We start from the raw sequence: 25,578 nt of genomic DNA, 5'->3' as shown, positions 1-25,578 counted from the left end.
AAGGGGATGATACAACACTGTGGACACAACACTAATGAAAGGAGACTGAAGAAAGAGGAGAGGAGAGGAGAGGAGAGGAGAGAGGAGAGAGGAGAGAGGAGAGAGGAAGCTGGGAAACAAAGTGGAAACAAGTGATCTTTAGGACCTCAGAACATTAACTCCATTTGCCAGAGACTGGCTTTATGGAATGTCTTACGAGAACTATGGATTTGCCAAACTCTGCTTTATTTTTCATGCACTTCAGCATATTTGCACATTTCAGATTGCTTCGTTCTGAATCCTTTCCAGATTTTTAGTGGTGATTAAGAAGAAAGTTTGTTTCTTTTTAAGCCTTGGTGGCTTGGTCACTTCCAAAACTCCCTTGCCTCCCTGCACCAGCTCGTGTTCAGAGGGGAGTCATGGCCAAAACCCAAACTTCTGAAGCTGTAGACTGCATGTCTCCAGGTGACTCTGTGGATCTATCATTATAGTTGTGATGGGGAAAGGTGGAAATATATACATATCAGATAGTTGTCTGCACACACAGACCCAAATATGCCGTTAAATATCTGCCCAGGGAGTGAAATATTTAGGGCAGTAAAAGCGATAGTGATTCTTTCATGTATGAGCGTCATGGAAAGGCAGAAATTTGCAGTCTGCCAGGAAGCCCTCTGTGTGGGTTCCTGTGTGTTGCGAGTGCATTGGTGTGCTTAATTTGTAGTGTGCAGAGCTGATCTGCATCCAAAGACAGAATACAGCCTGCAAAATGAAGTGCTAGCTTGAGAATCCAGATCACTTTGTTTACTGTGTTGAGATGCTTAAAAAACATTGGTCTGAGTGGGATGTGAAGGACCTTTGTCCATCAGTAGTTAAAATTGTCTTCGTCAGGCACCAGGAGATCAGGTGCCTCCAGTTTACAGCATCTTCTAGGCTCCATCTGCATCTGCTCTGCCTTCCCATCCCTCTGCCTGCAATGCTGGATGCAACAGCTGAGTCAGAAGATTGCACTCACCAATGTATGTACGAGGTGTGTGCATAACAAATAGAATGTGACAGGGATTGGCAAGACTAATTTCTGTGGTGCCATCTGAGGAACCACAGGTAGTGAATGGAAAGCTGCTGAACAAAAGCCTGACTCAGCAGAAGGAAGTGACAAAGCACTTGCTAATTTTGTGGGGGTCAGGATTTCACTCTTTATGAGCAAGAATCATACAAAAAAATCTGGCTTCCAGACATAGTGGTTTTAAGACACACCTGCCTTCTTTCAAAATTGTTGTTAGTGTTGATATGAAGGTGAATTGGGTTGTGTTTCTCAAATACATTCTTGGACATCCTGAATCATAGAGGAGCCAGGGTTTTAACTGTATAGAGACACTAGGAGATCTGCAGTGCCATGAAGCTGCAATGCAGTGGGCAAAGTATATGCACACCACCACACGTGAGTATGCATGCATAGAAGTATTTGTGCACATGCGTAAGAGTGCATTTTATGGGTTTGCTGATGCATGAATGTGCGTATGCATGTATTTGTGCTCACCTGAGTTGGTTCCCAAAGCCCATCTTAGAGACAGCACCTCCACTGCAGTCACGTGTTGTCTGTAACACTGAAACTTACCAGTGAGCAATGCAAAACACCCTTCCCTTGGCCTAGTAGCTGGAAATTTTAGTTATTTATTCAGATTTAATTTGAAACAGTGACTTTTGTTATGAATGCTATGCAGCGTTTTATTACTGAGTTCTCTAATGAAATGGGTGCTTCAGAAGTCAGAATTGCTCAGGTTACTGGTTGTATAAATGCTGAGAACAGATCTGAATGATATGGCTAGTAAAGAAAAGGGTGCAGAATAACAGCAGAGTTCCTTTGGATTGATCTTCAAATGGATCAGGTCTTCTTGTAATAGTCCGTGCTCATCTGCTCCAGTGTATAGTATTTCAGACATCTGAAACCAGGTTCTTACCCGCCACAAATAGCTTCTCTTGCTCTCTGTAGCAGCTCATTGTTATCGCCGACAGTGGTTCCTGTGCCAATTAACATCTAAGAGAACTCATCAGAACACTTGTTCTTTCTTTAAATTTTCTGTTCTGACACTATGTCTTTAAGCATTCAGTACTTCAGACAGAACGTGTGAGATATTTATAACCCTTGTATTATTATTGAGCTATACACCATGTCTTCAGTGACAGATTAAATGAACAGCACAAAACGTTGTGTTTCATCCATAAATTTCAACAGATGTTTGAATGTTGGTTGATTTATTGCATGTCCAACTTGGATCTTACACTGTTCTCATTGTGGCTGCACATGGTTTATTTAATAGTACTTTACAACGATTTTTTATGACATTTTTCAGTTTGAAGGGTGCAACAAGGCATTTTCTAGGCTTGAGAACCTTAAGATTCACCTCCGGAGTCATACTGGGGAGAAGCCATACCTGTGTCAGCATCCTGGCTGCCAGAAAGCTTTCAGCAACTCCAGTGACCGGGCAAAGCATCAGCGAACACACCTGGATACCGTAAGCATGATTTCATACTGGGAGTTGCACTGAGTTTTCCAATGGTCCTTGTACACAATCTGTTCTGCAACTGGAGGGTGACTTTTCCTTTTCACGAGGAGTGTCTCAGAAAACTCAGCTATAGGCAACTGTACTTTTGTTTTGAATCGTATGTGCTTTGAGAAATGAAAAAGTCTTGATCACAGAAAGGCAAATTCAGCTGTCTTACTCATGCTGAGGAATAAGTTACTCAAGAATAGGTTACTCAGGAATAAGTTACTCAGCAAACTCTCCCATTGTTTTTGTTCCAGTAAGAGGAGGCAGCAGTAGAATAAGGTATAGTATGAGTGAAACCTGAGTCATTGCTGCTGGACTAAACGTGTGTCATTGTCTTGCTTCCTATCCTGTGTTGCTTCAACAAACTCTGTTCTGAATGAATGCAAAAGCAGTTCAGACATCTCAGTGGAAGGTAAATGCATCGGTTTTGGATGTAATTTTGTAAAGGTAAAAATATGTCTGTCATAACTATATGAAATTTTTCAAGTACCCACCATCAGAATTAACTGTAAGAAACAAATTCTTTTCTTATGTACAGTTGGTAGATTCTGGCTCAACTCTACAAGTCTTCTCACTTGTCTTGCAGAGAAGATGGGAGCCTGTCTAGTGTCTTAGGCTCCAATAAAATTAAATCACCATATTATGGAGAAAGAAAGTAAGTAGACAACTTTGTAGACCAGTTAAGTCCTCAGCATAAAGCTTGTAAAGAATAACAGGCAGAGTTCTTCCTTTGTCTTTTTCAAAGAAGTGAATATATGGTTTAATGTTTGGCCAAGTGTTTATGGGGCAGAACTTTTGAGTTTAATTGATATTTACTTTTTAAGCAGTTACACATTTCAGACAGTGCAGCATTAAGGAATGTCTAATGTACATTATGCCTTGCAAAAACAAACAAGTAAGAGAAGCGAGTCAGTCACATTTTCCAAACCAAAGCACACTTACAATAACAATGTTTTATTTATTTGAAAGTCAACCTGAGATATTTGAATTTGTAATTAGTTCTAAAATGCGTCTCTTTTGAAAGTGGATATACTAAATTGGGTGCACAGTTTTCAAACGTAATGGCTTGAATCTAATAGATATATATTTTTATTAGCCAAAGTCATAAATGGAATGCCATTTATTAGTTTTGAAAGAAAATTCAATGGTTACCAAAATAAGCAAAAATTCTTATATCTGTTGATCTGTGCATTATTGAAGACAAATCTCTTAACTTTCTATTTTCTTTTCTTCTCTCTTTATCTCTGTCTTTATTATCTGAAATGCTCATAAATCAGGAAAAAGGTACAGTAATAATTTTCTACTAACTTTATTAAATGTCCAAAAACATTCTCCATGCTATTCTGTTGCAGGTTCTTTAAAACTGTTTCTGTAGTCCTACAACACAGTAACTAACTTCCACTTACCTGGTTTAATTGCAGTCCGATGGTTTAGCTTAGTGTATTGTGTGCTTATGGGAATGTGAAAAATAACAGAGCTACAGGATGGTGCTACTGTCAAGACTGCACGTTGCATTAGCTCAGTAGGCAAAATAACTGCCTGGAATGTCAAAGCAAATAGCCATGAACCTTTTTAAAGGTAGTCAGATTTTCATCTAGTTTCCCTATCACTAAGTTGACTGATTCTATCACTAATTTGAATTACATCAATGATTTGAAAAATACTCTGCTAGTTTTTCTGCTAAGGGATTTGGTAAAGTTTTCCATAGTTTTTCCTCAGGTGTCAGTTCTCTGTGTTCCAGACACTCTCAATAAATGTGCTTTGCCCTGTAACTTTCTGGGTAGGTGCTGTGTTAGCCTGTAAGGTCATGAATTGGTGAATGATTCTATTATTCCTTCAGAAATTTCCTGCTGACTGGACAGAGCAGCAATACTTATCCTCTGGAGGTACTTACAAAGAAAAGGGGTTTATATAGACTCCTTATTCCTTATTGAGTGCATTTGGAATTAGTTTTAAAGCTTCTCAATGTAGGTCACTCCATCATTTATCTTCTCCAAAAGGAGAATCTGTAAATCATTTCAGAGACTTACTGGTGTATGCTAGTTTGATCGAGTCTCTACTAAATCATCTGGAAGTAGATCCTTCTCCTAGGTAGAAGCAGAACAAAGGGAATGTATCTGTCCTTGTGGTAAAAAGGGCATGTCATCACTCCTCCAGGAGCAGAGCAACTTGTTTAAAGGACCTCACAGTCACTTCTCCCAAAACCGGTGGGTTTTTTTCCCTTTTGTGCAAGGGAATTAAAGAATGTGACACTGAGGTCATGACAAACCAGTTTTCTGCCTTTGGGAAGACACCAAAAGGACTTACGAGTCCAAGTGAGAAGGCTAAGGTAATGTTGACAGATGAGGCAAGAAAACAGAGCAAAAAGGAATGTTCCGCTCAACTTTAAAACTTTGTGAGCTTTGACATGCAGCACTATTTTGCTATCACTTAAGTCAGTGGTTACTTAATAACAAGTGCCAGAGTCCCTTTGTTCAACTTGGTAATTGCACATTCATTTGGAGGTTGTACTGTAACACAGAGATAGTGTTTCATTTGTTGGGAGTAGGCATAACTAAAAGAACTTGTTGAGGCTTTCAGTCATTGGGACTCCAGAATCAGCGGGTAAATTGGAGCATCCTTTTTTTTTTATTTTGCTATGAGAAGAGTATACTGGAACTGCCTGCCCAGACCCAGATGGTTTTCCCAGGAAAGACTGCTCATACTGTGCCACATAGAAGTGGCAAGCTCTGCTGCATGCCAAAATCAGCTGGAAAGGTCCTCCCGACAAAATCAACAATAGTGGATTTTTCTTTCTGTATTGACTTGCTCAGATGTTAATGTTCAATGCACGTTGTTTGGTTAGGAGTTATAAAAAGAAAGATATTGCTGTTGCTATTCAAAAGAGGAACAAGGTATGAAGGAAACCAAATGTGTGCTATGCCACAAGTTTTGCTCTGCTGCATGTGGAACAGTTGTAAAAACTATGTAAATCAGAACTCAAAACCAGAGCTTCTATATTTATAATTATACTGGTTGATCTCGTGATCATTTTGTCTACTGTAAAGGCTAGAAAAAAAGATGCTCTCAAAACCCATTCAGTTACATCTCATTAGCGTTTAATTCAGCCCAGTAACCAATATCCAACATGACAGAATATAGATGTGTCAAGTGCTCTCAGTGCTTGCATGGCGTGCAAAATCAGAGCGATCAATGCAGTTCTTCTGTTTGCATCATGTCTGGTTTGTGTACATAGAGGAGACAGAGCAAATCTGGAAACAGCAAACAGAGCAAACAGCTCAGGCTTAACACTGTGTTTCACAGAAAGGGCCATCCTTCAGTGCTCTGTATGCTGATTGTAGAGATGCAGAGGAATATGAAATCTTTTCCCTTTTCTCACATTTACAGAAACCCTATGCCTGTCAGATTCCTGGCTGCTCTAAGCGCTACACCGACCCCAGCTCTCTGCGCAAACATGTGAAAGCTCATTCAGCCAAAGAACAACAGGTGCGTAAGAAGGTAAGACCCACTACACAAAAAGTGACACATCTCCAGATCTCCTCGATATAGTTATTTTTAATTTATCTTTAGTTTATATATTTTCAAATCAGAGTTCTTCTGCAATATTGCTAGAAGAAAACTCAAGTTGAGCTAATTTTCTGTTGGTTTTTAATCACTATTGTTAACCAGTCCACTTTATAGTTTTACACTTTCAAAGCTACTACCCTGTAATTTCAGTTTGCACCACACTTTCTCTCCAAGCTTTTCTTTCCTGTTCATCTTTCATACACAAGCCCAAATTCTGCTGTCATTCACATAAAATGTCCCTGCATTGAGTCCCTGCAATCAGCTAATAAATACATGTTGGCAGATCATCTAAAACACAAATGAAACTAAGCCAGGATACTATGGAAATGTCAGGAAAAGAGCACTTGTAATAGATGAGAATGAAAACCCCCCACTTTTCCCACCACATCTGTATTTTAAATGTATTTATAAATCATTCCAAACCCAGACTGCTAGTTATGTTTTCACTACTATTAGATTCAAATAAGTATTTTGGTTTCTGTGGGCTAAACCCTGAACTCATTATTAAATGGGGATGCTTACGGGCACCAGCCCAGAGTCAGAGACTTGTTTATTACACATTTGTACACACAGTTTGTAAAAAGATGATTGGGACCCCACAGAGCTGGTCTGTGACAGAACAGACTGTGAGCATACTTCAGGCCCAGGAGTGGAAGGGAATGCAAGCCTTAGCAAGCAATTACAATTAGTTCAATAAGCAGCAATGACGTCTTCCCTCAGCTGCTTCACCACTACCCAGAGCATCACGGATGAGACAGCAAGGCATGTTTAAAGGATGGAGGACAGAGCAGAAATGACAGCCTGGCAAGATAGAGCTAGGGAGCAGCTAGTTTGGAAAAATGTCAAAGGTAAGAACTAGAAGTACTGGAGAGCAAAGAGAGGAACATGTAGAAAGAAGAGACAATAGTAGAACCCAGGTGATCTTAGTTGCAGAATTTTGGATGAGCCACAGAGGAGTGAGATGGATGTCAAAAAGGCCTAATTTTCCTGCTTGAATACAACTGTGATGAGTTCATACTGATTTGTGCTTGTGTCAGCCATGCCCCCTGTCTTACACCCCTTCCCCCTGCTACTTCTCAGCATGAATTATATCCCCTACAGTTTTCACTTGGTTAGATTCACCAATCTGAACTTATGGTTCCCTTTCCTAGGACAGTTGTCTGTCCCCCAATTCTTCCTGTAACCCTTCCCTGTGTCAGGTGCATGCCGTCTGAGTAACAGTTTCTAGAACATCAGTGTCCAGAGTTGTGCACACTATTTCGAATAGTCAGTCAAGAAAGACTCATTACATGTGGAGCTTTGTGCCTGGGAGTAACACTGTTCATACCTAGCACCCATCCAGATGTCTACAGAATCAAGTTGTTGTCTCTGCATATATCAGGTCCTGTCAGAACTCTGATTTAGCCTGGCAGAACTGGAAAGGACCACCTAGTTTTCAAGCCCAATTTTGTATTATCAGGCCATGTGGTTTTACTACAGCTCTCTAGAAGGTTCCACAGGGTGTGCTGTGCACACATCTCCCACACCACAGGTCGCAAAATTCCCAGTGCTTCCCTAGAGCAACCTTTAGGTCTTAATGAGAGTAAGAGTCAGAAAGCCATAGCAGTAATTGGCCACAGAAAGAGGTTGACTGTGGTACCAAAGTCTTTTGCAATAGCAAGATCTTTGCAACAGCAAGATTTTGTTATATGAAATTCTCAGCTGGTTGTGGAAAGCAACCATGTTCCCTGTTCCAAAGGAGAGAACCCTCCCCCATCTTTCCTTCCTGTGGTTGCTGACATATTTCTTGGGGGAGGAAGGAGGGAATTATTTCCTAATACCAAACATGGGTATCATTTGTTCAGCTCTGTGTACTGGGCTGAATGCGTTAACATCCTTTACACCTGGACAAAGGAACAGTCCCCACTGTTATACCCTGTCACCTGCTGAGGCCTATTCCAGTTCTATGGAGGAAGGTGGGAAAAAAACCTAAATCCAAACTTTGCATTAAGGGGCACAAAGTACTTCCTGCATAAGCAGCGGGAGGCCTTAAGCATAGAATCAATACAGGACAAATGCAGTACACACAAATTGCAAACTCAAGCTGCTTGGATGTACCAAGACATCAAATAGCCAGGGTTTCATCTCTCTTAATCTCCTAGCTTGAGGAATTTTCCTGCATGCATATACATATCCTCCCATAGTCTTATCAAGTCTATCTTAAAATAATGTTAGTTCCTTGCCTCCCACACCTTATTTGGTAGACCAATCTAAATCTGCACTCCTCCAGTGGTTTGAAATCATCTTCAGATTTCCTGTCTCATTTAAACATGATAACTTTATGAATACTTGATCCTCTGTCTTTTTTCCTTGAACTTAAAAGGCATCTGAAAAAGCAGCAGATTTAAAGTGCATTTTGATCAGGCTCTCTTAAAAGGGACCAAAGCAAATCTGACTCATAAAGAAATAATAAACCCCACCAAATATTTCACTTAAACATATTATAGGAAAAAAACCCCTTTCACAACTAAGTAAATCTGTGTTATTGAAACGGTGACAGTCTATTTTGAAAAAAAGGGGAAAAGACTGTTTATACTCACTTGCTTATTTTTGGTTATAACTCGGCAAAGGCAGTTGTCTGTTGGTATCAGCTTCCCAGGAGTTCTGAGTGGAAATGACTTAGCCAAGAAAGAAAAATTAAGAGGCTGCTTTGCCCACATGTCTTGGTTGAGATATGCTACCAAAATGTGCCATCTCTGATGTAAAATAAAATGCCTGAGTTTAGACTTACATCAAAGGAATCCTGAATATTTAGTTCATAGCCTAGAAGGTGACTGCAGTGGTAATATTTGGTTGTTCTGAAAGGCTTTACAAGAACAAAATAGGAGAAAGTTAGCTGTTAATTTAGTAGTAGTTTAATTGGCTGCAGATGCACTTTGTGATTCAAACGTTAGATGTTTATCTTGAACCAACAAATGGCTGTATAACAGAATTCTATATAGGTTTGCCTGGACCTTTTGTTTAGAATAACCAAACCCAGGGGAGATCGGTATGCAAAACTGTAAACGTAAAGACAATAACTATTTATTAATGGCTATAGAATATGATGGCTGTTTGTGTAATGTGAGCCCTATATTATGACAAAAGCTTGGCAACATCAGCATGTTTGAAAGAGAATTAGAAATGCTTTTCTTTCTTAATTCTCCTCTCCTGCTGTTTTTAATATGATCGACATTGTGGTTTTCCAGAGTTTGCTTCAGACTCTTTTGCCAAAGCTTTAATTTACATGGAGAACAGCTGACATATCGGTGATACCTCTTACACATTACTGACAGCATATTATTCCACCAGTTCTAATCTGATAAGCACAAATGCTTTTCTTTCTCTATCAAATGTCTTTCCAAGTGTCACAGCTACAAGGTGATGCAATCCTTTTGCCACAGAACCCAAGAAACTACAGAAAGCCTGAAAATATGCAGTTAAATTACTCAGGAAGGTTTGAAGAAACACAGGGTACATTATTTTCTGAAGCAAACTGTTGTTGATTTAAGATTAGCACACTTAACATGTGTGCTTAAGAAAACCAAAATTATCTCTAATTAAAAATACCAAGTTATAGATACATCCTTAATTACACCAAGTTCGTAAGAATGACATTTTGTTCCTTCCTTCTATACATAATCTTTAAGCAAAGAGACATATGAATTTAATTAGAAGTCATTTGGTTTACTTTGAAATAAAATGTTTGTTTTATCCTCCTCTTGTAGCTAAATTCATGTACTGATATCGAACAAGATGTACTAAGTGAATGCTTAGCTATACAACAACTCCACACATCTTCACAACACATTTTGGATGGGAAATGTGGTAGATCTGTAGGTCATCATGATTTAATTACAGGTAAGAATACTTCTAATAAGTATGGTGCTAAATATGTCATGTAATGCAGGATTTAAAACAGAAAAGCTTATGGGTCTGATTTGCCACTATGGAAGATGAAAAAAAACCCAAACCAACAAATAAAGTGAAATAATTTTGTGAGTTGTTTGCTAAGGCCTGACTTTTTTTTTTCAGAGTTAGTCAGCCAAATAGCTCCTATTAATTTCACATGAAGGGGGTAGCAGCCCTGCTGAAAGTCAACTTCTATCCATTTGTTCTCTTTTAAAACGTTTGCCTTGGCTTCAGCAGAATGCAGATGCATGGGCTTTGCTAAAGCCAATTGGTGCTCTAGCAAAGACAAAGGCATGCAGCAATAAGGTTTTCCAGCTCTTCAGGAGCTGCAGAAAAGTTGATGAGGATGTGTACTATCATGCACTGTGTGATTATAACAAATAATATGGTGATGTATGAATGGAGCAAAAGCTTGAATTTGAAATGTCAAACATGTTGTTTTAATTATCTTTTCTAGTGTTTAATCTTTCTTTCATTCCTTCTTGTCTGTCTTGTCTGTCTTTCTTGTGGTTTGATCAAGAGCTGGCCCCTTTCAGGGTCTTTAGACTGTTCTATACATTTTATAGGAAGAGAAAAAGATGCTTCCATTCCCTTCTGCTGAAAATAAGATCTAGATTCACAACTTTTGAACCTCAGCAGAGGGTCCTGAATCAGGGATGTAGCAATCTCAGGTTCTTTGTTTAGCCAGCAAAGAGGAGCTCTCAAAGGCCATCAGTTTAATTGTAATCTGCCTCACCCTGTGAAGGCACCCATATCCCTCCACTGATTCTAGAGATTAGAGAAGGGAACTTTTCACTTAGCTGTTTTCACTCTCAAATCTCTTTCTGTCCATGTAACTATGTAGCCCTTTTTCTAATTTTCATATTTATTTTATTCTTGGCTTCAGCAACATCATGTATCAGTGAGTTGCAAAGCCCACACTTTTTTGAAAAAAATACTTTCCTTGATTAATTTTGCATGTGCAACTTTCAGATGATGTTAGATGAGAAGAATATGCACATAGACTCTTACTTGATCTGCTTTGGTGGAACCTACTTTTGGAGAACCATTCATGTTACTGCCTTTGAAACTTCTCTAACTCTGTAATACCCATTTTGGGATAGGATAACCAACACTACGCACAAAATGCCAGACTATGCCATTCACTTGATTTATAAGCCGTCATTGTCGCGTTTTCTTGTGTCATTCTCTGTCACGTTCCAGATGCATCCCAATATCTTATTCATTTTTTAATGGCAGCTGCATATTAGAAATGGGATGGATATATGGCAACATTTTATATCTAGCACTTTGTATGGTCTGGAGAGAATCTCCAGAAAAAAGGTGTAACAGAATTTAATCACTTTTTCATTCTATAATTGTTTAAATAATAATGCATACTAAACCCAGTTTTGGACAGACTATTCCTAATTTTGGGGCAGGAATGTGGAGTCTGGCATACCGTACGCTATGCCTAGGAGTGGAGGACAGTTTGGATCATAGAAACATAGAACAGTTTGGGTTGGAAGGGACCTTTAAAGGTCATCTAGTCCAACCCCCCTGCCATCGGCAGGGACATCTTCAACTAGATCAGGTTGCTCAGAGCCCCGTCCAACCTGACCTTGAATGTTTCCAGGGACGGGGTATCCACCACCTCTCTGGGCAACCTGTGCCAGTGTTTCACCACCCTCAGCATAAAAAATTTCTTCCTTATATCTAGTCTGAATCTACCCTCTTTTAGTTTAAAACCATTCCCCCGTGTCCTGTCGCTACAGGCCCTGCTAAAAAGTTTGTCCCCATCTTTCTTACAAGCCCCCTTTAAGTACTGAAAGGCTGCAATAAGGTCTCCCCGGAGCCTTCTCTTCTCCAGGCTGAACAACCCAACTCTCTCAGCCTTTCTTCATAGGACGAAGTCTTCAGATTGCAGAGCAGAGCCAAGGTGAGAAACAAAAAGGCAGGGATACCATTTTTGAAGACTTTACTTTCAAACTTGGTCAATATTAGAAAATGTTCAGTTCAATTAAAATCCAAAATTATTCATAAAATGATTTAGCTTAGAGCTAAATTAATCTATCTTGATTTAAGATGCACTTTATCTCTTTCAATTCCACTGTGGAGGAGAGGCTTGACTTGGTATTACTAAATATGTTTTAAATTGATTTAGTAACTGAGTACGAGCTTTCCAGACAAACCCTAGCTTGCTTCTGTTGAGGCTTAGAGAAATCCAGTGGTAAACTGGGATTAGAAAACAAAAATGCCTGGTGCTAGTTCCCCTGCACCAAGGGAAGAGCTGATGCACTTTATTAATATAGTTTGCTTTGTAAGAGCAAAGTAATAAATTACTAAAAATTACTTAGGCAAGAATCTCCTGCATTTTTGCTCACTCCAAATCTTAAAAATAAAAAATGCATCCTGCTTGACATCTCTTCTCCTTTCGAGTTCAAGTTGCACTAAAATGTTGGAATGTAACTGGTGAACAGAATGGAGTAGAAAGGGAAATAACCCATCATTCTAACACTGTTCCCCTGGGAGTCTGCACTCATGGTTTATATGTGGCTCCTTGAAAAGTGGCAGAAAGCTGGAGGGACTTGGGGGGATTATTTCCATTCTCTGCCTTTGTCATCTGCATTCTTAAGATCCGTGAGGGCAGCACACTGGTCTCTGCTCTCCACCCTTGACAGTCTGGCGTAGCTGAAGCATGGCTTGGCCTCTCACTTCCAGGCAGGACAGGAAAGACCAGTGACATTTCCCTCAGAACAGGCTGCACTTAAGAACCTCAGAAATAGCCTCAGATTTCAAGTGACAACAATAAAACAGGAAAAAAGTTATTAGCTTACAGATAAACAGACCATCCCTAACCTCTCAGTGTCATTTCTGAGAATCTCTTGCGAAATTAAGGATTTTATCTATCAATAATACTGGCTTTCTCTGATATGATTTCTTTGCTGATTATATCAATCCATCACCAGGAAGTTGTAAAAACCCTAGTAAATCTTCCCTGATACTTCCATTGGGTCATCCCATATGAGACCCCATCACATGAAAAAGTGCCAGGGAAAATAAATCAAGATTTGAGACTGTTTTACAGTGAAACAGAAGTTGTATCATACTATGTGTAGTACAATTCCATAGGCAAAACTGTTCCTCTATCATTATTTAGGGCATATAAGCTAAAGTGCTGATCCTTACAGACTTAAAGCATAAGGACATTCCTGCTGCCACCTATAGTCTGCAATGATTGCACATTTGCTCTTTCAAATAAACAGAGGTAATATTTCTGGAGAAATCAGCTATAATACTCTATATAGGATATATATGGATAAATACAGTATATGATGTCCTCTCGATTCCACTTGAAAATATGAAAATGTTCATGGTTTGGGTTTTTGTTTTGAGTTTGGGTTTTTTTCCCCCCTTTTTTTTTTCCAAAGAAACCACATTATTAATGTGGAGAGCTCTGGGCTTTAGGGATCACTTGGATTCCTGGAGAGTTTCAGTTTTGTCTTTCTCCGAGTTAAAGCACATTTTAAATATGTCAGGGATGAAAGCCAATCACAGAAAAAATGAAATATTTAAAAAGCTCCCATCCGTTGTCTCTGACTTCAAAGCAGGTTTGTGCTTAGGACTGGGTAAGAGAGTGAGCAAAAGAATGTTTTGCAGTCAGAGGAACCCGTTGTTTGCTTAGATCTTCCTCCTTTTTCCCTCCTCATAACTAAGGTGCTTCATGGCTGCACTCATTCAACTCTAGCTGTGCCCAAGAGCTCGTATCACTCTCCCTGCAAAGGAAGTGTCTCCATTTAGGTAATTCCACTCAAGCATTTTCTCTGGGCATGTTTTATTATTGTTTTTCTGGTCTTAGTTAGCATCAAGCTGGGGGAAAAAAAAAGCTGCTAGTCACAGATGCTCAGAGTACTGTTTTGGCAACAGATGTTAAGGTTAAAGGCCAAGTCATTTAAAATATTGATTGATTACATATATTTACAAGCTAAGATGGTCAATGCGTGAAGAGGCCCAAGGTGCACAGTCCTGAAGTGGTTTGCACTTGCAGGAGTAGTCATTCATAACAGCTCCAAAGACTTCTGTGTGACTTCAGGTACTCAGAATATTATAGCTCATTGCTTAAAAAAAGGAAGAAAAACTGTAAAAGAAATGAAATTTTAGAAGTATTGAAAATTATACTGAGACTGGAATACCAACTGCTCTTTCCCCCTTGACTTCTTCCATTGTAGAGGCACCTAGTGTTCCGGGCAAAGGGATCCACGCAGCAAAGACAGCATTTCTCTCCCCTCAAACAACTCTTCCTTTCTGTTAGGGCTTGGCAGTGGGAAGGATCTTACACACCCTCATATCAGCAGATACCTCCTGCTTCCCTGAATAAGGCAGTTCACTCTCTCTCTTTCCTGATAAACTGCCACTGCCAATATTTCCTTCTAAAAGCACCATCTTTGGGCTTAAAACCCATGAACATACCATTAGGTAGTCATGGAATCAGAGTGACAGCAGCTCCAAACTTTGAGTGTCTTAAGTCTGGAATAAAAATATGCCTATCAAAACTTTTTACAGTCAAAATGAATTGCAGTAGCAGCATAAATGGCTGATAGCTGATAGCATTCATAGTGCCTAGTATAGTACACCCTGCACAGTGCCCATGACCAGGGAAAGGTCTGTCCCTCTGAAGGAAGTAAAGTTAATGTTTTGTTGGAGTGCCCTTGTTTTGCACTGTGTAAGATAAATAACTTTTAACTTTAAAGAAGTATCAATTTGGTTCTCAGTAACTCAACAGAAATGACTAATGTCTCATTGCAGACTCACATGGAATCTCACAGTAAATCCCATCTTCCATTGTGTGTGCCACATGGCCCCCGAAGTACTCTTAATTACAGGCAGACACCCCATGCAAGCAAAGCAAGTAAACAATAGGGTTGATTCTTTGTCTACATTGGCTCGTGTTTCAGCTTTCTCACTATCCAGAAGCTTCAGGGGCAGATGCAGCCCTCATCCAAATGGTAGGCTGTGCAGTCTCAGAGCCTCACCACCAGGCCCAGGAGCACACATCGCTGTGTCTGATGCCAGAGCAACCTTGTAGCTCCCCCCGTTCCTCCCACTAGCCCTGTGTCTGAAGGATACACGCCATACAAATCAGGACTCTGGGTTTAGTCTCATTTCCTTAGGAAGCAAGGCTTATATAATAATTTTGCTCGCCTCTCTGTCCACATGTGTGTCAGTCCCCTTCCTCACAGTATTTTTTTAAATCCATTAGCCAAGCTCAACCACATCTGACAAACGCCTCAGAGATAATTGTGTTCTGACAAGTTTCATTAATACTGGCAGCTGGATACCAGAGAGTGGCACCCAAAATTAGTATTCCCACTGCGGGAGAGGCAGGCAGGGCTCAGCTGTGACACATGCTGCTTGGCAGCACGCAGCACACGTGTAGCGCCACATTTGTCAAAGTGTCACAGAGGATATGGGGACAGCTGGGTTTACCCTGACATGCTTTAGCCTATGTTGCGGTGGGCTGCTGATCTAGCAATGCCATGGAGAGGGGCTGTCAGTGTGAGGGGAGCCAGTGGCTTCTGGGGTGAGGCAGCACAAGCTGTGGTATGGAAGGGGGGTCGGGGGATGTTGTGGTAAATAAAGATGTAGGAAAAGGAAAACTCACTGATGAACAAACCCTACAAGCCTCAGCACACATACGCTCCAAGCAGGGGCCTTTTCCGGAGAAGGTGTGATCAGTAAGTCAAAAGATGGATAAACTGACGGTGGATGGAAGAAGCCCTACTTTAAATAGGAGAGGAGATCCACAGCAATACATCTTTTCAAGCGCAAGAGTAGGCAATGGGTGTCCACCCTAGTAGTTCCACAGCTGGGTAAACTCCTCTGCATAGTGGTTGGGCATGGCAAAAACCCGGGGTGACAGGGATTCTGGTTTCATTTGCTTTTCTAATGGGGTAGGTTTGAGTGCACGGGATCATGCAGGACTCATCTCCTGGACATATGGATGTGTGGGGTGGGTTTTTTTAACATTTTCTTGCTTCTCTAGAGGGGCAAGCTGATTGTAGGTACTCTGTTACTCTTTCTCATCCACCTCAAGCAAAGAGTTGAACTATCGTCAGCAGCTGAGACAGTATGGAAGGGGCCAGGAGACACCTCTTAAACATTCATGAACTGTTCAGGGGTGGGATTGTAAGATAAAACATTTGAGTGTGTTTATTGGCCACCACACTGTTAAAGCTACCTTTCAAGGGTTTTTGAGCTTTTTGGGCGAGTTGTTGACAGCAGCCAGTAATAGTCTGCTAGCCTTAGAGAGCATAAACATCTCTTTTTATGTTCAGCAGTTTCCTCTAGGCTGTGCTGCCAATATACCTGAACTGTGTGTTGTAGGAAATACAGCTGAAGTGTGAAATGACACTGTACAGTCAAGGTCAAATTGGTATTTGGCTCATCTTCCAAGCCTGATAATGAATGTATGAACAGTAAGGATTTGGGGGAAGTGGAAACTATTGTATTATAAAATGGACTGAAGCCACCAGTACAAAAATGACATTTTCACAATGTAGCATCCTAGCTACTGACTTACTGTTATCAGAAGAGGCTTTGACAAATAAATCCTAGTATCACCTGGGAACATCTGACTTCTTAAAGCCCCTTCTGTCTGACTTTCAGTGCAGAAAGCAAGTTGGTTTCACTGGCTGGTTGACAAATGTTCTGTCTACTGGGAGACAGAGATGATGTGGTTCATTTTTGTTGCTTTAGATCTGTCAACAGCTGAGGACTCATTGTTCATGAGAGGTTTTTGACTCATCTGAAGTCCCTGACAAAGGTGGCTGGAATCTTGCCTTAGTGGTTCTGCTCTTCAATCACACAGAAACAGATGCTGACATTCAGCCGTGTCTTATCCGCCCAGAGGGCTGTCACACATTCCCCACGGCTCCAGATTTTCATGATGCTTTCTGCTTATTCCATGTCACTGTGAGAGTTTGGGAGGAGTGCCGTCTAGAACCCTGTCACTGACAGTGGGACACGTCCAAGTATAGCTGACACACAGCTCTCTCTTCCTGAATGTGTAGCTCTGCACACAATGAGTGGGAGAGGAAAGGTGAATGCTACAGGAGGAGAGAAGGCAAAGAAACTAGGCCTCAGAGGGGGTGTGGGGTCTTCTGTGCTGTATAGCTGGACACTGTGGGAGCCGGCAAACTTAATTTGCTCCCCACAGCCTTCAGAATACAATGTGAGTGGCTGCTCTAATCCTCCTCTGTGTGCAGATTCCCTGGGAGGCATGCCCTGGTGGACCAAAACTCTGGGAGATGTGTTGTAGGCAAGCTTTAAGAAGAGGAGAAGGGCAGAGAAACTGAGAAAAGAAGGACTAGGCTTTTCCAAGAATTGCACTTACTAGAGGCCAGTCCTTTTTTCCTCCTGCCATAGGGTGGCATTTGCAAACAGTGTTTGTAATGCCAGGCAGCAAGCACTTCTGCAATCTCCCCTCATTGCAGTCGCCTGCCCTCAGTGCAGCCTTCATGCCAAAAGTCAGTGTCAAGGCCCTGACCCCCATATAGCCTAGACTGTCTTAGTGCATGGCTTACTCTTTAGAAGGGAGACTATAAGAAAAAAAACTTAATCCCAGCATCTTAATCCAAGAGTCTTGGGCAAAGCTTCCTCAACAAAGTATGTGCTTGAGGGCTTGATAGACACTTGACTATTGGTGCCCAACTTCCATGGTAGAGGAGAGTAGCCAGCGTCCTTAAAAAAAAATAACATCAACACTCCTTCAGTACCTCTGTGTACTAGAAGGCAGGGTGAGAGTCCTGCCAAGTCCTGCCAGATGCTAGGAGGAGTGCTTACAGGTCTGCAGTCACAGCAAGGAAGAAATGGACCACCTGAGAGGGTTGGAGGAGAGACACACACACATCAAAATACCTTGATACAGCTTTGAGTGCTGTTCCAAGCACAGCAGTATTCACTAACGTACTGGATCTCTGAGTAGGTGACTCCCCCTGGCAGTATGACTCCCCCAACAGAAGTGGGCTGCTGTGTGTTTGTGTCTCAGGGTCGGGTGGGGGATAGGGAAGCAGTTGGGGATGCCCAAGGACTTACTTGGATGCTTCTTTCCTTGCTTATTTTATTTTGCAAAATGATGTGTGTTCACAGGCATGTACAGTGGTTCCAGCGCTAACCATAATGGTCCCTCACCAGGTATATTGCCGCCTCCCCATGACATCCCTTCAAGACACCATCCACTCGACTCTACCCTTTCTAGTCCACATCACCATCAGTCGCCGTTGGAGAGTGCCAGGGAAGGGTATGTGTATGAAACATGCTTGGCCTCTGTCAGGCATGGTAATGAATGATTAATTGTTTATTTTACTTTGCATGGATGCTGTTCAAATGAAAAACACTGGCTCAAACTAAGCAATTGTGTTTGTTTTAGAATCATAGAATAATTTAGTTTTGAAGGGACCTCAGAAGGTCATGTCATCCATCCCCTGTGCAAAGCAGAGCAAACTTTGACATTACTATCAGGTTGCTCAGGGCCTTGTCTTATCTTCAACAAAACACACTGAGATATTTTTTTCTTCATAGAATGCAATTGCATTTAGATTTTTTTTTTTTAAATTCTTCCTTGATGACTTCCTGTAGTTTTGGATAAGTGCAGAGAACTTTTCTCAGCTAAAATGAGAAATCTCTCAAAGGGTAAAAACCCAAACTATGACTCACTCAGAAATAAGGCAGTGTTTGCCTTAGTAAGACTTATTTTGTGTCAGAACGGCAGGCTTTCTCATTTCCTTGCTCTCTCATAAGATTTTCTGTAATACATCTCTCAGCAGCAGGCACTAACCTGTAAGCTTCTAATCAGGGAAGGGTATATTATCACATTGATTGTATAGATTGCATTGCTACAGTATGGATTGTATTGCATTGCTACAGTATCTGATATTTCTAAAGCACCATTTGCTCAAGGATCTCATAACATCTTCTCAACAGTAAAGAACCTCTGTAAGCCACAACATTCTGCTTTGATCTTTTTGCTTAGATTTTTTTTGGTGCCTAGCCTCATGCAAATTAAACATCAAACTTACAGTTTTTCTTCCCAGCACTTTTGACAGGGAAGGAACGCTGACTTTGCTTTACTGATGGGAACTTGGGATACAGAGAGATCAAGAGATTTTCTTTCCTAAAAATATGTTGGGGTTCTTTAGCAAATACAGCAATTGAATGTTGAGTTTTCCCATCCTAGTCCAGTGACTGACCCATCCCTTCTTTTATATGGGGAAAGGAAAGCCCAGAAAGTTTTTAATTGTATGCTTTAAGCAAAGGGCAGAAGGCAGAGTGTATGTGGCATGGAAGGGGCATGGTAAGGAGAATTACACCTGGAAGAGTTGAAGAACAATCTGATTGAGGAAATTCAATTAGGAACAAATTAATCCATTTTTTTTCTTAATTGGGGAATGAATGCTGTAGCAACCTTAGCTTCTATACCCTGTTCCTCCTTCAGCCATCTCTTCTGACCTATGCCAGTAGCAGGTACCAGTGCCCCCTCCCAATGTATGATGCATATCTGCCCATCATAGGAAGAGACTTACCCTGTCCCCATCACATAAGATGCCTGTGCCCAACCCTTCTCCTTCCCTGCCCTGCCACCCACATTCTCGACCTTGTATTTCCTGTTGGCAGACCCATGCCCATGGCAGAGTCATGGCCAACAGGAGGCATTGGGCATGCTGATTTAGATGGAAGTTATACCAGATAAATATGAAGTTTTCTGTAGCAGAGAAGGCAGTGAGCAGAAATAGGAGGAATGGAGACAGACAGTCCAAAGTGAAGGTAATCCACGAGCTATTCTTTCCCTGTAGAATGGGACTACTTGAGGCTGGGGGAGTAGGATCCCTTCCTCTCACCACTCCCCAGCGTGCTGCTCAGTTGTTTCCTCTTTGAGTTGGTTCCTAGGGGAGTTAAGGCAAAAAACCCCAACCAAGAATGAAATAAAGTAAGGATATACTATGGGAAGGATTTAACAGGCTGTCAGTAAGGTGGATTTGTTTCGAAGGCACTTCACATTCTGGTACTGTTAATAAGAAATGAAAGCAAAGACTTGAATGAGGGCAGCAGACAGTTTTCCCGTTTGAGGGGTCTGAAGCTCCCAGATGAATTCTCCTTGCTGCCCCTCGTGTCTCCATTCCAGAGTACGGCACTGCTCTTTCAGCAGAAACACCATGCTGAGTGAGCTGAGTTTCTCACTGAGCTCCTTCTACAGACATTTTGATCATTTGCTTAGGCCAAAGTTTACATCAGAATCGTCTCTGCTGTTTTCAGTTCTAGTGGAATAGGTATTCTTTCTCAGAGGAGACAACAGTGCTGATTTATTTTCTCAGGCCTTATATACCTAAGTAATGTGAAGTCTTTGCAGAAACACCATAGTTAATATCCTATGACAAAATGTAAGAGTGAGATGATAACAGATTTCTAACCATGAACCAAACATCAGAAAATGGAGAGTGGAATGTATTTTTGAAGAGTTATTTTAAAACAGGGTATCTAGTTTCATGACATAATTACTTGGAATCTTTCAGCACCTCAGATACCATTTTCTAATAATACATTCAGCATTGTCATACCCAGTCCAAGATCCTTTTGCTGTATTTAATTGTTTATGCTTACATTATTAATGACTGCTGAAATAAAGCCCATACGTGACATTTTAATTGCAAGTACAGAAACTTAGTGTGAACTAATAGTCCTTGAATTTCATTTAGCACAGTTTTGTTTAAAGCATTCATCCGTTTAACTGGGCAAAATCACTTAATAATCTAATGCTTGGAGCCACTGAATTACAGAACTGTTACACCTTTGCCAGTTCATAGCAGTATGCCATTACTCATATAAAATATATATGGTTTACAATAGGAAAGAAACACCTAACACTACCTTTCTTCATATTAACTGCTCCAGCTTTCTGGCACACATATAATGTTTTGCCTCATTTGTCAGCTGTCTCAGCATTCATGTTTAAGTAAATGCGAAGAATTTCTGTACTGTGAATCAGTACGATGACAAGACTGGATTGCATAGTTTAAGTCTGTGGAATGAACCAAATGATTACTATCAAGAAATCTAATTACTGAGTCATCAAATACGGAAGATGCCAAAAACTACATGAGGCGGAGTACAAACAGTCTACTCAAGTTTGACATAAGATTCAGAATTTGATTTAAAGGCTTTTTCTTTTTTTTTTTTTAAAGCCCTATGTTATACCATCCTTTGCCAAAGTCAATACCAAGTGCAGCAGTCAATTTTCCCAAATGGTTTGCTAAGACATTTAAATAGTTTGACAAAATTATCTAATTCACTAGAAAATGTTCTAACGAAATCTGACTTCGTTACCAAATGTATTTATACTGGCTTTATACAATATGGAGAGTATTTTTTCAAATTCTGGTATGAAGTGTATGCTAGACCAAAAAATTTTACTTATATTGATATTAATTAAACTAAAAGTGTGTGACTGAGAAATATTTTGGCATCCAGAAAGTGAGCTTGTCATGATCCAGGCTTAAATATATATTTATTTTTTATTTCAGGTAGCAAAGGTTTATTTTAGCATTTCTTGTAGCATATGCCATTTATAATGTCTAACTCGGTTTCATTTTGCCCATTGCAAAAATAGTCTACTTTGATTTGTAGCAGAATGAAGACGGAAAAACAGCTTTTAGTATTAAATCTTAGGTGGATGTTGCACTTGGCTTTCTACTATTTTTTTAGCTGTTATTATCTAAGTAATCTAAAAATGTACTTAGTTTCATTTGTAAACTATCTCTGTAAATTCCAGTTTACAATATTCAGTGTGATAAATGATCAGCTTAAATGAAACTGATATGACTAAAGTTAAGTGAGTTTGAGTGGTGGCACCAAGTTAGGGATTTGCACCAATTTAGTGTAATGACCTAACAAGGTCACTTTGTAGGATCTGAACACGGTCCCTCTATATGTGACTGTGAGGCCCTCTGTCATTTGTGTTGCTCATAACAAACAGCACTTATGTTCTCAAAAGAAGCAGGGGGTACTGACAAATAATAACTTTACTGGGAAGGTGATGTGTCTCCAAGGGAAAGGAAAGTGAAACTATTTTTTTATATTCCTGTGGAAATTTAGGTCATTTCTGCTCTGTAAACACAACAGTAAATGAAGAACCAGTGGGATTAAGAAATCTGTGATGTCCATAGGTGATGATTAATGAGAACTCTGAATCCAGTCTTGTGAGCCTTTAATATAAAGGATTAAGTAATCAAGGTTAGAGGAAGGAGCTTACACAACTCTCTTTTGCCCGGGCTTCTCACCAGCTAACTGCAACCAGTTCAAACCATGTTCCAGACCCTGCTGGAGAGCCACTTACCCATACAAAATCACAAGAAACAGGACTTAATAACAATCAGGTGAAAAGAGACATTTTAATCAGGCTGCTTAAACATCAGAATTTGTGTTTGCTTGCTTCTTAGCACCTGTTAATTCAAATACCACAGAAATACTTAAATGTAAAGAGATCTCTGTTAAAAATTTAGTCCTTCATTTCTCGTTATGTAAAGCAACACAACATATACAGACCCTCCCTTGTCGCTCAACCAGGGAGCACCAGATTTGAAATTCCTGATATTTTTAAGGTTGAAAACAAATACACAGGATAAAATCTCGTGTGTTAGATTTTTATTTGTACTACTACCATGTTATACTTTGGCAATAAGAGACTGTAAGCCAGCTCCTACCCACATTTCAGCCCTGTTAACATACATTGCCAGGACCCTATCAGGTGCCTCCATTTCAAAGAAGAATCTGGCCCAGCCCCCCTACCTGCTCTCAGTGAGCTGCGGAGCTGGGAGAAAGCACCCTCCAACAACCCCACCTCTCTGCTCTGCGGGATTGTTTTTGGCTTCAGCTGTACCGGTAGATGATGATTGCATACAAAGGGTTTGGTGGGTGGCTTGCTCATCAGATGGTACCAGACTCAAATTCTTTCACTGTTGTTTGCAAGCAGCTAGTTTTCTGGAGCATGACTGTTTCTGGGATAAGATTTAAGAAATTGCCCCAAAACCAGTAAAAGAAATGGGGGAGATTCTTTTCAATAGGTTGTGCTATCTCCTTAGCTGCCAGAATCCATGGCCAGATAGGAAAATACATTTGTGTACCTAATTCTCATTACTTTCAGTGACAATTATGTGTCTAACTACTTATGTCTAAATTTTATTCATCTTTAAGTTTGTGAGCTCACATAAATAAATTGACTAGGAACTGGCATGTTGCTAGAATCTTTGCAGGAAACAAACTTTTACTCTCTAGAAGTACTCTGGAGAACTAAATACCTACACAGTTTTTATAACAGTTCCTAGGACCAAGGAGATACATCATTCATTCATTGTGGATTCCACTGGAGAATACTCTTCATTTATAATAGAATACACAAGTCAGTGTTTTAGTCTTTCTTTCAAAAGCACTAAAACCAATAACAAGAAACAGATATCTCTGACAGCTGAAAACATTTTCAATGGAGGAACCCAAGAACCTATCATCATTTATCTCAGTGTTATGGATCTGAGCACGCAAAAGGGGCATCGGTACATCTGTCCAAAGAAAGAACAATGTACAGGTGCGGAGCTGAGGTTCATGTAACAAAGAAAATCAGCAATTAAAAGCATCTGGTTTCAAATCCCATGTCATTTATCTCATTGTAGAAAATGTGATCAGAATTCATTTATAATCATGTCCAGATAGGCTTATACAGTTTTTCCCCCCTTAAAGCAAAATTAGCATTAGCATAGGCTTAGTTCAACAATACATGGTTAAGAATAACTTTGTGCTTGATCATGGGGTAAAATATTGTTTGGCCATCAGCAGAGATAGGTGGGCATGTATTTCATTTGTGTTTCTAAAAGGGCTGGATTGACATTCATTAGAGAGCCTTCATCAGTGCATCTCAAAGTAAGTGCTATGTTGCCTGCCCAGAAGAGACACTGTAAGCAAAACTTTCTTAGAGTAAGAAATAAGAGAGTTACAGGAGAAGGTTGGAGGTTAAAGGAGTTGGTCAGAGTAACTCAGGAACCATTTAAGATGGATTCAACCGCAGCTCTTCTGCATTATATTAATGATTTTAGCCATTACTGGGTTTATCTACAGTTAAATTTACTCTTAACATCTGTAAAGATTATTTTTTCTTTTTTTTAAATTTTGTTTTGCTTTTTAAGTGAAACTTCTGCAGTTACATGTAAACCATATATGCCAAACACAGTAATTTATTATGCTATAACAAATGATTAAGTTATTCCCACTATTTGGTATAGTCCCTTTTAGACTGGCATCAGCTACTTGTACAGAATCTACCTGCACCTGGAAGCATCTTGCTGCATATTTGCCAACGAATAATGACCTTAAATGACTAAAATAAGATAGATCAGTCAAGCATGCAGTGCATGCTGGATAATACTGAGTAGACAATATCTGTGTTTGATTGCATGTCTTTGTAATTGACTTCCTGGCAATCACTTGAACCTAACGCATTGCTCTTTATTTCAGTATGTTTTGATATTTCTTTGACCACAATAATAAGGATTTTTTTTACTTTTGAAGTATATTTTCCTGCTAGATTGTTAGCAGGAATAAGTTTTCAAATTTTCTTTATGTGTAGCGGCTTCCACTGCAGTGATTCATCAGCTTCATTTCAAAAGAGATTATTGAACACACCCTTATAAATAAAGATGTTTTTTAGTTTGGCACAGTTCCCATAATCGCTATGATTAAATGCTCTGCAGAAATTGCACATATCAGGTCAGAAAAATTGTAGAGATATTCATTTAATATAGAAAAAACGTGTTTGTGTATATTTGTGAGTTTGTGTAGGTAATGAAATGCATTCCAAAATACTGAGTTATGTTTTACGCCCAACTGAGGCTTGGCATGTGTATTTGTTAGAAAAGATTGTGAGTATTTCAGTAAGTCACTCTGTACCTGAAGAGAAGGCCCACACAGGAAGCCTTTGGGTGTACCTGGAAAGGACTCCTTTGGCTCGTGTCTAATTTTGAACCCGAAGCTGTTTTCATATCACTGTTGATTGGTATTATTAAAAATATTCTAAAGCAATTGAATGACCTAAGACTCTTTAGTCACATTAAAGGTCCCATGGATAGTGTTCTCCATAATGTTTATGAAACCTCTCTTACTCCTCATACCTAGCTAGCTCCTGCACTCATTGTACAGGCACTTGTTGACACTGCTCAGGGTGTGGGGGAGTGAGGATGCAGAACTGGATCAAAGTAATCCAAGGCAGTATTGTGAATGAAAAATAGTATCTTGTGTTTATCTAGAAGCAAGGAAAAGGCTGGCATTGCCTCAGTCCTACTTTAAAGATGTTACACACAGAGGTATGTCACACACACGGTAGCAGAGCCAAGTATAGAGCCTGAGTCTCTTAACAGCAGACAGCTACTCATACTGGCTACAAGCACAGTGAGAAAAGGGAAAAACAGAAACACAGTGTCGTATCTTGCAGTCATGGAGCAGAGACTGAGGCCTTGTAAGAAGGGCAGTGTGTGAC

The 25,578-nt window shown here is 40.1% G+C and overlaps 1 protein-coding gene across 1 annotated transcript in view; it reads left to right on the top strand.

Moving 5' to 3' along the window:
- The window catches only part of GLIS1 (GLIS family zinc finger 1), a 211,796-nt gene that overhangs the window by 167,232 nt on the left and 18,986 nt on the right, over window positions 1-25,578 (top strand). Inside the window, exons 4-7 of the mRNA XM_009287387.2 lie at window positions 2,331-2,492; window positions 5,916-6,026; window positions 9,842-9,974; window positions 18,153-18,303. Coding sequence (XP_009285662.2) covers window positions 2,331-2,492; window positions 5,916-6,026; window positions 9,842-9,974; window positions 18,153-18,303 — 557 coding nt within the window. The remainder of the gene's footprint in view (window positions 1-2,330; window positions 2,493-5,915; window positions 6,027-9,841; window positions 9,975-18,152; window positions 18,304-25,578) is intronic.

Source organism: Aptenodytes forsteri, unplaced genomic scaffold, assembly GCF_000699145.1.
Source record: "Aptenodytes forsteri isolate BGI_AS27 unplaced genomic scaffold, ASM69914v1 Scaffold119, whole genome shotgun sequence".
Taxonomy (NCBI): domain Eukaryota; kingdom Metazoa; phylum Chordata; class Aves; order Sphenisciformes; family Spheniscidae; genus Aptenodytes; species Aptenodytes forsteri.
This window is presented reverse-complemented; position numbering and strand designations above follow the sequence as displayed.